This window comes from Salmo salar, unplaced genomic scaffold (genome assembly GCF_905237065.1).
Source record: "Salmo salar unplaced genomic scaffold, Ssal_v3.1, whole genome shotgun sequence".
NCBI lineage: Eukaryota > Metazoa > Chordata > Actinopteri > Salmoniformes > Salmonidae > Salmo > Salmo salar.
This window is the reverse complement of record NW_025549984.1, coordinates 97,501-110,000: the sequence shown is the minus strand read 5'-3', so window position 1 is coordinate 110,000 and position 12,500 is coordinate 97,501. Positions and strand designations below refer to the sequence as shown.

The 12,500-nt window shown below is 51.9% G+C and overlaps 1 protein-coding gene across 1 annotated transcript in view; it reads left to right on the top strand.

The window, feature by feature from the left end:
- The window catches only part of LOC123739059 (caspase recruitment domain-containing protein 11), a 115,420-nt gene that overhangs the window by 15,972 nt on the left and 86,948 nt on the right, over positions 1-12,500 (top strand). Inside the window, exons 2-3 of the mRNA XM_045713625.1 lie at positions 9,886-10,074; positions 12,202-12,339. Coding sequence (XP_045569581.1) covers positions 9,888-10,074; positions 12,202-12,339 — 325 coding nt within the window. The 5' untranslated portion in view covers positions 9,886-9,887. The remainder of the gene's footprint in view (positions 1-9,885; positions 10,075-12,201; positions 12,340-12,500) is intronic.

Sequence of the window (12,500 nt, the reverse complement as noted above, 5' to 3'; positions counted from 1 at the left end):
GACAGACAGAGAGACAGACAGAGGGAGAGATGAGGGAGAGAGACAGACAGAGAGACAGACAGAAGGAGAGATGAGGAAGAGAGACAGACAGAGAGACAGACAGAGGGAGAGATGAGGGAGAGAGACAGACAGAGAGACAGACAGAGGGAGAGATGAGGTAGAGAGACAGACAGAGAGACAGACAGAGGGAGAGATGAGGTAGAGAGACAGACAGAGAGACAGACAGAAGGAGAGATGAGGAAGAGAGACAGACAGAGAGACAGACAGAAGGAGAGATGAGGAAGAGAGACAGACAGAGAGAGAGATGAGGAAGAGAGACAGACAGAGAGACAGACAGACAGAGAGAGAGATGAGGAAGAGAGACAGACAGAGAGAGAGATGAGGAAGAGAGACAGACAGAGAGACAGACAGGGAGAGATGAGGAAGAGAGACAGACAGAGAGACAGACAGGGAGAGACAGACAGGGAGACAGACAGAGAGACAGACAGGGAGAGACATGAGGAAGAGAGACAGACAGAGAGACAGACAGAAGGAGAGATGAGGAAGAGAGATAGACAGAGAGACAGACAGAAGGAGAGATGAGGAAGAGAGACAGACAGAGAGACAGACAGAAGGAGAGATGAGGAAGAGAGACAGACAGAGAGACAGACAGGGAGAGATGAGGAAGAGAGACAGACAGAGAGACAGACAGACAGAGAGAGAGATGAGGAAGAGAGACAGACAGAGAGAGAGATGAGGAAGAGAGACAGACAGAGAGACAGACAGGGAGAGATGAGGAAGAGAGACAGACAGAGAGACAGACAGGGAGAGACATGAGGAAGAGAGACAGACAGAGAGACAGACAGAAGGAGAGATGAGGAAGAGAGACAGACAGAGAGACAGACAGAGGGAGAGATGAGGAAGAGAGACAGACAGAGAGACAGACAGAAGGAGAGATGAGGAAGAGAGACAGACAGAGAGAGAGATGAGGAAGAGAGACAGACAGAGAGACAGACAGAAGGAGAGATGAGGAAGAGAGACAGACAGGGAGAGACATGAGGAAGAGAGACAGACAGGGAGAGATGAGGAAGACAGACAGACAGACAGAGAGACAGACAGGGAGAGACATGAGGAAGAGAGATAGACAGAGAGACAGACAGAGGGAGAGATGAGGTAGAGAGACAGACAGAGAGACAGACAGGGAGAGACATGAGGAAGAGAGACAGACAGAAGGAGAGACAGACAGAAGGAGAGATGAGGAAGAGAGACAGACAGGGAGACAGACAGAGGGAGAGATGAGGTAGAGAGACAGACAGAGAGACAGACAGAGGGAGAGATGAGGAAGAGAGACAGACAGAGAGACAGACAGAAGGAGAGATGAGGAAGAGAGACAGACAGAGAGACAGACAGGGAGAGATGAGGAAGAGAGACAGACAGGGAGAGAACAGGTCATCCAGCCTTTCAGTTCCTCCACCCTCACATGCTATGACATCTTCTGGTTTCAATGATGTTTCTAGAGACAATATCTCTCTCATCGTCACTCAATGCCCAGGTTCACCTCCACTGTATTCACATCCTGCCATACCTTTGTCTGTACATTATACCTCAAAGCTATTTTATCGCCCCCAGAAACCTGTTCCTTTTACTATCTATTCCCAAAGACTGGAAAGCAGCAGTGGTCATCCCCCTCTCTTGACCCAAACTGCTACAGACCTATATCCATCCTACCCTGCCTTTCTAAGGTCTTCGAAAGCCAAGTCAACAAACAGATTACCGACCATTTCGAATCCCACCGCACCTTCTCCGCTATGCAATCTGGTTTCAGAGCTGGTCATGGGTGCACCTCAGCCACGCTCAAGGTCCTAAACGATATCGTAACCGCCATCGATAAGAAACAATACTGTGCAGCTGTATTCATCGACCTGGACAAGGCTTTCGACTCTGTCAATCACCACATTGTCATCGGCAGACTCAACAGCCTTGGTTTCTCAAATGACTGCCTCGCCTGGTTCACCAACTACTTCTCTGATAGAGTTCAGTGTGTCAAATCGGAGGGCCTGTTGTCCGGACCTCTGGCAGTCTCTATGGGGGTGCCACAGGGTTCAATTCTTGGGCCGACTCTCTTCTCTGTATACATCAATGATGTCGCTCTTGCTGCTGGTGATTCTCTGATCCACCTCTACGCAGACGACACCATTCTGTATACTTCTGGCCCTTCTTTGGACACTGTATTAACTAACGTCCAGACGAGCTTCAATGCCATACAACTCTCCTTCCGTGGCCTCCAACTGCTCTTAAATACAAGTAAAACTAAATGCATGCTCTTCAACCGATCGCTGCCCGCACCTGCCCGTCCGTCCTGCATCACTACTCTGGACGGTTCTGACTTAGAATATGTGGACAACTACAAATACCTAGGTGTCTGGTAAGACTGTAAACTCTCCTTCCAGACTCACATTAAGCATCTCCTATGCAAAATTAAATCTAGAATTGGCTTCCTATTTCGCAAAACAAAGCGTCCTTCACTCATGCTGCCAAACATACCCTCGTAAAACTGACCATCCTACCGATCCTCGACTTCGGCGATGTCATCTATAAAATAGCCTCCAACACTCTACTCAGCAAATTGGATGCAGTCTATCACAGTGCCATCCGTTTTGTCACCAAAGCCCCATATACTACCCACCACTGTGACCTGTACGCTCTCGTTGGCTGGCCCTCGCTTCATACTCGTCGCCAAACCCACTGGCTCCAGGTCATCTACAAGACCCTGCTAGGTAAAGTCCCCCCCTTATCTCAGCTCACTGGTCACCATAGCAGCATCCACCTGTAGCACGCGCTCCAGCAGGTATATCTCTCTGGTCACCCCTAAAGCCAATTCCTCCTTTGGCCGTCTCTCCTTCCAGTTCTCTGCTGCCAATGACTGGAACGAACTACAAAAATCTCTGAAACTGGAAACACTCATCTCCCTCACTAGCTTTAAGCACCAGCTGTCAGAGCAGCTCCCAGATCACTGCACCTGTACATAGCCCATCTATAATTTAGCCCAAACAACTACCTCTTCCCCTACTGTATTTATTTATTTATTTTTGCTCCTTTGCACCCCATTGAACACTGAACAAAAAGAACGACGAAAACGGTCCTGTCAGGCACACAGCTAAACAAGAAACAACTACCCACAAAACCCATAGAAAAAACACCCCTACTAAATAGGACCTTCAATTAGAGGCAACGAGGAACAGCTGCCTCCAATCGAAGGTCAAAAACAATAAACTAAACATAGAAATAGAAAAACTAGAAAATAGAACATAGAAATACAAAACATAGAACACTACCCAAAAACCCCGACAACACAAAACAAACACCCCCTCTGCCACGTCCTGACCAAACAACAATAACAAATAACCCCTTATACTGGTCAGGACGTGACAGTACCCCCTCCTAAAGGTGCAGACCCCGGATACACCTAAACATAAAAAACACAAAAATAAACCCCAAACTAAAGGGAGGGAAGGGAGGGTGGCCACCGTCACCGACGGTTCTTGTGCTACACCCCTCCCCTCCCCAATCCTCCTACTACGGAGGTGGCTCAGGCTTAGTCCCCAACCTAACCTGTCCACCCCCGCTGAAGGCCTCTGGGCTAAGGCGCGTCGCTGGAGACCTCGGACTGGCGGGCGACTCTCTCGGTTCCGGACTGTAGGCCGACTCTCTCGGTTCCGGACTGTAGGCCGACTCTCTCGGTTCCGGACTGTAGGCCGACTCTCTCGGTTCCGGACTGTAGGCCGACTCTCTCGGTTCCGGACTGTAGGACATCGCCGGAAGCTCTGGACGGGGCAACTGTCGTCGGAAGCTCTGGACGGGGAACTGTCGTCGGAAGCTCTGGACGGGGACTGCTCACTGAAAGCCTGACGCGTGGGGCTGGCTTTGGAGACGCCAGGCTATTTATACGCACCACAAGGCTAGTGCGAGGAACAGGAGCAGGATGTACTGGACTGGGCTGACGCACTGAAAGCCTGGTGCGTGGTGCTGGCTTTGGAGACGCCAGACTAGGGACACACACCTTGAGGCTAGTACGAGGAGCAGGAACTGGATACACCGGGCCAGTACGAGGAGCAGGAACTGGATACACCGGGCCAGTACGAGGAGCAGGAACTGGATACACCGGGCCAGTACGAGGAGCAGGAACTGGATACACCGGGCCAGTACGAGGAGCAGGAACTGGATACACCGGGCCAGTACGAGGAGCAGGAACTGGATACACCGGGCCAGTACGAGGAGCAGGAACTGGATACACCGGGCCAGTACGAGGAGCAGGAACTGGATACACCGGGCCAGTACGAGGAGCAGGAACTGGATACACCGGGTCAGTACGAGGAGCAGGAACTGGATACACCGGGCCAGTACGAGGAGCAGGAACTGGATACACCGGGCCAGTACGAGGAGCAGGAACTGGATACACCGGGCCAGTACGAGGAGCAGGAACTGGATACACCGGGCCAGTACGAGGAGCAGGAACTGGATACACCGGGCCAGTACGAGGAGCAGGAACTGGATACACCGGGCCAGTACGAGGAGCAGGAACTGGATACACCGGGCCAGTACGAGGAGCAGGAACTGGATACACCGGGCCAGTACGAGGAGCAGGAACTGGATACACCGGGCCAGTACGAGGAGCAGGAACTGGATACACCGGGCCAGTGTGAGGAGCAGGAACTGGATACACCGGGCCAGTACGAGGAGCAGGAACTGGATACACCGGGCCAGTACGAGGAGCAGGAACTGGATACACCGGGCCAGTACGAGGAGCAGGAACTGGATACACCGGGCCAGTACGAGGAGCAGGAACTGGATACACCGGGCCAGTACGAGGAGCAGGAACTGGATACACCGGGCCAGTGTGAGGAGCAGGAACTGGATACACCGGGCCAGTACGAGGAGCAGGAACTGGATACACCGGGCCAGTACGAGGAGCAGGAACTGGATACACCGGGCCAGTACGAGGAGCAGGAACTGGATACACCGGGCCAGTACGAGGAGCAGGAACTGGATACACCGGGCCAGTACGAGGAGCAGGAACTGGATACACCGGGCCAGTACGAGGAGCAGGAACTGGATACACCGGGCCAGTACGAGGAGCAGGAACTGGATACACCGGGCCAGTGTGAGGAGCAGGAACTGGATACACCGGGCCAGTACGAGGAGCAGGAACTGGATACACCGGGCCAGTACGAGGAGCAGGAACTGGATACACCGGGCCAGTACGAGGAGCAGGAACTGGATACACCGGGCCAGTGCGAGGAGCAGGAACTGGATACACCGGGCCAGTACGAGGAGCAGGAACTGGATACACCGGGCCAGTACGAGGAGCAGGAACTGGATACACCGGGCCAGTACGAGGAGCAGGAACTGGATACACCGGGCCAGTACGAGGAGCAGGAACTGGATACACCGGGCCAGTACGAGGAGCAGGAACTGGATACACCGGGCCAGTACGAGGAGCAGGAACTGGATACACCGGGCCAGTACGAGGAGCAGGAACTGGATACACCGGGCCAGTACGAGGAGCAGGAACTGGATACACCGGGCCAGTACGAGGAGCAGGAACTGGATACACCGGGCCAGTACGAGGAGCAGGAACTGGATACACCGGGCCAGTACGAGGAGCAGGAACTGGATACACCGGGCCAGTACGAGGAGCAGGAACTGGATACACCGGGCCAGTACGAGGAGCAGGAACTGGATACACCGGGCCAGTACGAGGAGCAGGAACTGGATACACCGGGCCAGTACGAGGAGCAGGAACTGGATACACCGGGCCAGTACGAGGAGCAGGAACTGGATACACCGGGCCAGTACGAGGAGCAGGAACTGGATACACCGGGCCAGTACGAGGAGCAGGAACTGGATACACCGGGCCAGTACGAGGAGCAGGAACTGGATATACCGGGTCAGTACGAGGAGCAGGAACTGGATACACCGGGCCAGTACGAGGAGCAGGAACTGGATACACCGGGCCAGTACGAGGAGCAGGAACTGGATACACCGGGCCAGTACGAGGAGCAGGAACTGGATACACCGGGCCAGTACGAGGAGCAGGAACTGGATACACCGGGCCAGTACGAGGAGCAGGAACTGGATACACCGGGCCAGTACGAGGAGCAGGAACTGGATACACCGGGCCAGTACGAGGAGCAGGAACTGGATACACCGGGCCAGTACGAGGAGCAGGAACTGGATACACCGGGCCAGTACGAGGAGCAGGAACTGGATACACCGGGCCAGTGTGAGGAGCAGGAACTGGATACACCGGGCCAGTACGAGGAGCAGGAACTGGATACACCGGGCCAGTGCGAGGAGCAGGAACTGGATACACCGGGCCAGTACGAGGAGCAGGAACTGGATACACCGGGCCAGTACGAGGAGCAGGAACTGGATACACCGGGCCAGTACGAGGAGCAGGAACTGGATACACCGGGCCAGTACGAGGAGCAGGAACTGGATACACCGGGCCAGTACGAGGAGCAGGAACTGGATACACCGGGCCAGTACGAGGGAGCAGGAACTGGATACACCGGGCCAGTACGAAGAGCAGGAACTGGATACACCGGGCCAGTACGAGGAGCAGGAACTGGATACACCGGGCCAGTACGAGGAGCAGGAACTGGATACACCGGGCCAGTACGAGGAGCAGGAACTGGATACACCGGGCCAGTACGAGGAGCAGGAACTGGATACACCGGGCCAGTACGAGGAGCAGGAACTGGATACACCGGGCCAGTACGAGGAGCAGGAACTGGATACACCGGGCCAGTACGAGGAGCAGGAACTGGATACACCGGGCCAGTACGAGGAGCAGGAACTGGATACACCGGGCCAGTACGAGGAGCAGGAACTGGATACACCGGGCCAGTACGAGGAGCAGGAACTGGATACACCGGGCCAGTACGAGGAGCAGGAACTGGATACACCGGGCCAGTACGAGGAGCAGGAACTGGATACACCGGGCCAGTACGAGGAGCAGGAACTGGATACACCGGGCCAGTACGAGGAGCAGGAACTGGATACACCGGGCCAGTGCGAGGAGCAGGAACTGGTTACACCGGGCCAGTACGAGGAGCAGGAACTGGATACGCCCGGGCCAGTACGAGGAGCAGGAACTGGATACACCGGGCCAGTGCGAGGAGCAGGAACTGGATACACCGGGCCAGTGCGAGGAGCAGGAACTGGTTACACCGGGCCAGTACGAGGAGCAGGAACTGGATACACCGGGCCAGTACGAGGAGCAGGAACTGGATACACCGGGCCAGTACGAGGAGCAGGAACTGGATACACCGGGCCAGTACGAGGAGCAGGAACTGGATACACCGGGCCAGTACGAGGAGCAGGAACTGGATACGCCGGGCCAGTACGAGGAGCAGGAACTGGGTACACCGGGCCAGTACGAGGAGCAGGAACTGGATACACCGGGCCAGTACGAGGAGCAGGAACTGGATACACCGGGCCAGTGTGAGGAGCAGGAACTGGATACGCCCGGGCCAGTACGAGGAGCAGGAACTGGATACACCGGGCCAGTACGAGGAGCAGGAACTGGATACGCCGGGCCAGTACGAGGAGCAGGAACTGGGTACACCGGGCCAGTACGAGGAGCAGGAACTGGATACACCGGGCCAGTACGAGGAGCAGGAACCTGGATACACCGGGCCAGTACGAGGAGCAGGAACTGGATACACCGGGCCAGTACGAGGAGCAGGAACTGGATACACCGGGCCAGTGTGAGGAGCAGGAACTGGATACACCGGGCCAGTACGAGGAGCAGGAACTGGATACACCGGGCCAGTACGAGGAGCAGGAACTGGATACACCGGGCCAGTACGAGGAGCAGGAACTGGATACACCGGGCCAGTACGAGGAGCAGGAACTGGATACACCGGGCCAGTACGAGGAGCAGGAACTGGATACACCGGGCCAGTACGAGGAGCAGGAACTGGATACACCGGGCCAGTACGAGGAGCAGGAACTGGATACACCGGGCCAGTACGAGGAGCAGGAACTGGATACACCGGGCCAGTACGAGGAGCAGGAACTGGATACACCGGGCCAGTACGAGGAGCAGGAACTGGATACACCGGGCCAGTACGAGGAGCAGGAACTGGATACACCGGGCCAGTACGAGGAGCAGGAACTGGATACACCGGGCCAGTACGAGGAGCAGGAACTGGATACACCGGGCCAGTACGAGGAGCAGGAACTGGATACACCGGGCCATGAACCCGCACTGGAGGTCTGGAGCGCACAGCCTGCACCACCCGTCCTGGCTGGGTGGTATCAGTAGCCCTGCACGGGCGGAGTGCTGGTACAGGGCGAACAGGGCTGTGCAGAGGCCTGATGGCTGCCGTGCGTAGAGCAGGCGTAGGGTAGCCTGAGCCTAGGAGGTGCACCGGTGGCCAGATGCGCTGTGCAGGCATCCTCCTACCAGGCTGCACGCCCACTCTAGCACGGCACTTGCGAGGGGCTGGGATCGCTCGCACCGGACTGTGCGTGTGCATGGGCGAGATTGTGCGCACCTCCGCATAGACCGGCGTTCTCATGATCCGCTGCATCATGTTGTGGGGGTGCTTTGCTGCAGGAGGGACTGATGCACTTCACAAAATAGATGGCATCATGAGGAGGAACATTATGTGGATGTATTGAAGCAACATCTCAAGACATCGGTCAGGAAGTTAAATCTTGGTCACAAATGGGTCTTCCAAATGGACAATGACCCCAAGCATTCTTCCAAAGTTGTGGCAAAATGGCTTAAGGACAACAAAGTCAAGGTATTGGGGTGGCCATCACAAAGCCCCGACCTCAATCCTATAGAAAATTTGTGGGCAGAACTGAAAAAGCGTGTGCGAGCAAAGTAGGCCTACAAACCTGACTCAGTTACACCAGCTCTGTCAGGAGGAATGGCCCAAAATTCACCCAACTTATTGTGGGAAGCTTGTGGAAGGCTACCCAAAACGTTTGACCCAAGTTAAACAATTTAAAGGCAATGCTACCAAATACTAATTGAGTGTATGTAAACTTCTGACCCACTGGGAATGTGATGAAAGAAATAAAAGCTTAAATAAATAATTCTCTCTACTATTATTCTGACATTTCACATTATTAAAATAAAGTGGTGATCCTAACTGACCTAAGACAGGTAATTTTTTACTAGGATTAAATGTCAGGAATTGTGAAAAAAAGTGAGTTTAAATGTATTTGGCGAAGGTGTAAGTAAACCTCTGACTTTAACTGTATATATGCTGAGATCATGTGACACTTTGACTGCAGCACAGGTGGACTTTATTGAACTAATTATGTGTCTTCTGAAGGTAATTGGCTGCCCCAGATATTATTTAGGGGTGAATACATACAAACACCACTGTTCAGTTGTGTTGTTTTTGGTGAATTTTTTTAAACAAGTTATTTTTTTCCATTTCACATCACTAATTTGGACTATTTTGTGTTTGTCCGTTTAAATTACAGGTTGAAATGCAACAAAACAGAAAAAAAACATGCCAAGGGGTGTGAATACTTTAGCAAGGCGCTGTATATAGAGAGAGATGGATATAGTAAACCTAAATCACTCTCTGTCTGTCTGTCTGTCTGTCTGTCTGTCTGTTTGTCTGTCTGGTCTGTCTGTCTGTCTGTCTGTCTGGTCTGGTCTGTCTGTCTGGTCTGGTCTGTCTGTCTGTCTGTCTGTCTGTCTGTCTGTCTGTCTGGTCTGTCTGGTCTGTCTGTCTGTCTGTCTGTCTGTCTGTCTGTCTGTCTGTCTGTCTGTCTGTCTGTCTGTCTGGTCTGTCTGTCTGTCTGTCTGTCTGTCTGTCTGTCTGTCTGTCTGTCTGTCTGTCTGTCTGTCTGTGTGTGTGTGTGTGTGTGTAGAGATGGAGAACGGAGCTGAGGACACGGAGTCTCTGTGGGAGTCGGTGGAGAATAACCGCTACATCCTGAGCCGCTACATCTCGCCTGGGAAACTGACCCCCTACCTGCGCCAATGTAAGGTTCTGGACGAACAGGATGAAGACGAGGTCTTGAACTCTCTACTGCTGGTCTCTAAGGTCAATCGCACAGGTAGGTTACCTCTCGCCTGGTAAACTGACCCCCTACCTGCGCCAATGTAAGGTTCTGGGCTCTAAGGTCAGCCTCACAGGTAGGTTAACTCTCTACTGCTGATCTCTAAGGCCAGCCTCACAGGTAGGTTAACTCTCTACTGCTGCTAACCTCACAGGTAGGTTAACTCTCTACTGCTGCTAACCTCACAGGTAGGTTAACTCTCTACTGCTGCTAACCTCACAGGTAGGTTAACTCTCTACCGCTGGTTTCTAAGGTCAGCCTCACAGGTATAAAGCAGGAGGGTGTGTCTATAAATGAGGAGGGTGTGTCTATAAATGAAGAGGGTGTGTCTATAAAGGAGGGGGTGTGTCTATAAATGAAGAGGGTGTGTCTATAAAGCAGGAGGGTGTGTCTGTAAAGCAGGAGGGTGTGTCTATAAAGCAGGAGGGTGTGTCTATAAATGAAGAGGGTGTGTCTATAAAGACAGGAGGGTGTGTCTATAAAGCAGGAGGGTGTGTCTATAAAGCAGGAGGGTGTGTCTGTAAAGCAGGAGGGTGTGTCTATAAAGCAGGAGGGTGTGTCTATAAAGCAGGAGGGTGTGTCTATAAATGAAGAGGGTGTGTCTATAAATGAAGAGGGTGTGTCTATAAATGAAGAGGGCGTGTCTATAAATGAAGAGGGTGTGTCTATAAAGCAGGAGGGTGTGTCTGTAAAGCAGGAGGGTTTGTCTATAAATGAAGAGGGTGTGTCTATAAATGAAGAGGGTGTGTCTATAAAGCAGGAGGGTGTGTCTATAAATGAGGAGGGTGTGTCTATAAATGAAGAGGGTGTGTCTATAAATGAGGAGGGTGTGTCTATAAATGAAGAGGGTGTGTCTATAAAGGAGGGGGTGTGTCTATAAATGAAGAGGGTGTGTCTATAAAGCAGGAGGGTGTGTCTGTAAAGCAGGAGGGTGTGTCTATAAAGCAGGAGGGTGTGTCTATAAAGCAGGAGGGTGTGTCTATAAATGAAGAGGGTGTGTCTATAAAGCAGGAGGGTGTGTCTATAAAGCAGGAGGGTGTGTCTATAAAGCAGGAGGGTGTGTCTATAAAGCAGGAGGGTGTGTCTATAAAGCAGGAGGGTGTGTCTATAAAGCAGGAGGGTGTGTCTATAAATGAAGAGGGTGTGTCTATAAATGAAGAGGGTGTGTCTATAAATGAAGAGGGCGTGTCTATAAATGAAGAGGGGGTGTCTATAAAGCAGGAGGGTGTGTCTATAAATGAAGAGGGTGTGTCTATAAAGCAGGAGGGTGTGTCTGTAAAGCAGGAGGGTGTGTCTATAAATGAAGAGGGTGTGTCTATAAATGAAGAGGGTGTGTCTATAAAGCAGGAGGGTGTGTCTATAAAGCAGGAGGGTGTGTCTATAAATGAAGAGGGTGTGTCTATAAAGGAGGAGGGTGTGTCTATAAAGAAGAGGTGTCTATAAATGAAGAGGGTGTGTCTATAAATGAAGAGGTGTGTCTATAAATGAGGAGGGTGTGTCTATAAAGCAGGAGGGTGTGTCTATAAAGCAGGAGGGTGTGTCTATAAATGAAGAGGGTGTGTCTATAAATGAAGAGGGTGTGTCTATAAATGAAGAGGGTGTGTCTATAAATGAAGAGGGGGTGTCTATAAAGCAGGAGGGTGTGTCTATAAAGCAGGAGGGTGTGTCTATAAATGAAGAGGGTGTGTCTATAAAGCAGGAGGGTGTGTCTATAAAGCAGGAGGGTGTGTCTATAAAGCAGGAGGGTGTGTCTATAAATGAAGAGGGTGTGTCTATAAATGAAGAGGGTGTGTCTATAAAGCAGGAGGGTGTGTCTATAAATGAAGAGGGTGTGTCTATAAATGAAGAGGGTGTGTCTATAAAGGAGGAGGGTGTGTCTATAAATGAAGAGGGTGTGTCTATAAAGCAGGAGGGTGTGTCTATAAAGCAGGTGGGTGTGTCTATAAATGAAGAGGGTGTGTCTATAAATGAAGATTCTATTGCAGATTGTTTTATCAATCAGATTAAACATTAAAAAGTATAACAAGAAATTAAATCTACTTTCTCCCCTGGACGTGTGTGTGTGTGTGTGTGTGTGTGTGTGTGTGTGTGTGTGTGTGTGTGTGTGTGTGTGTGTGTGTATAGGGCGTCTGCTAGATATTCTTCACGGAAAAGGAGAACGAGGTTATGTGGTTTTCCTGGAGAGTATTGAGTTCTATTATCCGGACCTTTACAAGCTGGTGACTGGCAAGGAACCTACCAGACGCTTCTCCACTATCGTTGGTAAGACACACCTTTATATATCTACCTGTTACCATCATCTGGTACTATAACCATTCTGTTACTATAACCATTCTGTTACTATAACCATTCTGTTACTATAACCATCATCTGTTACTATAACCATCATCTGTTACTATAACCATTCTGTTACTATAACCATC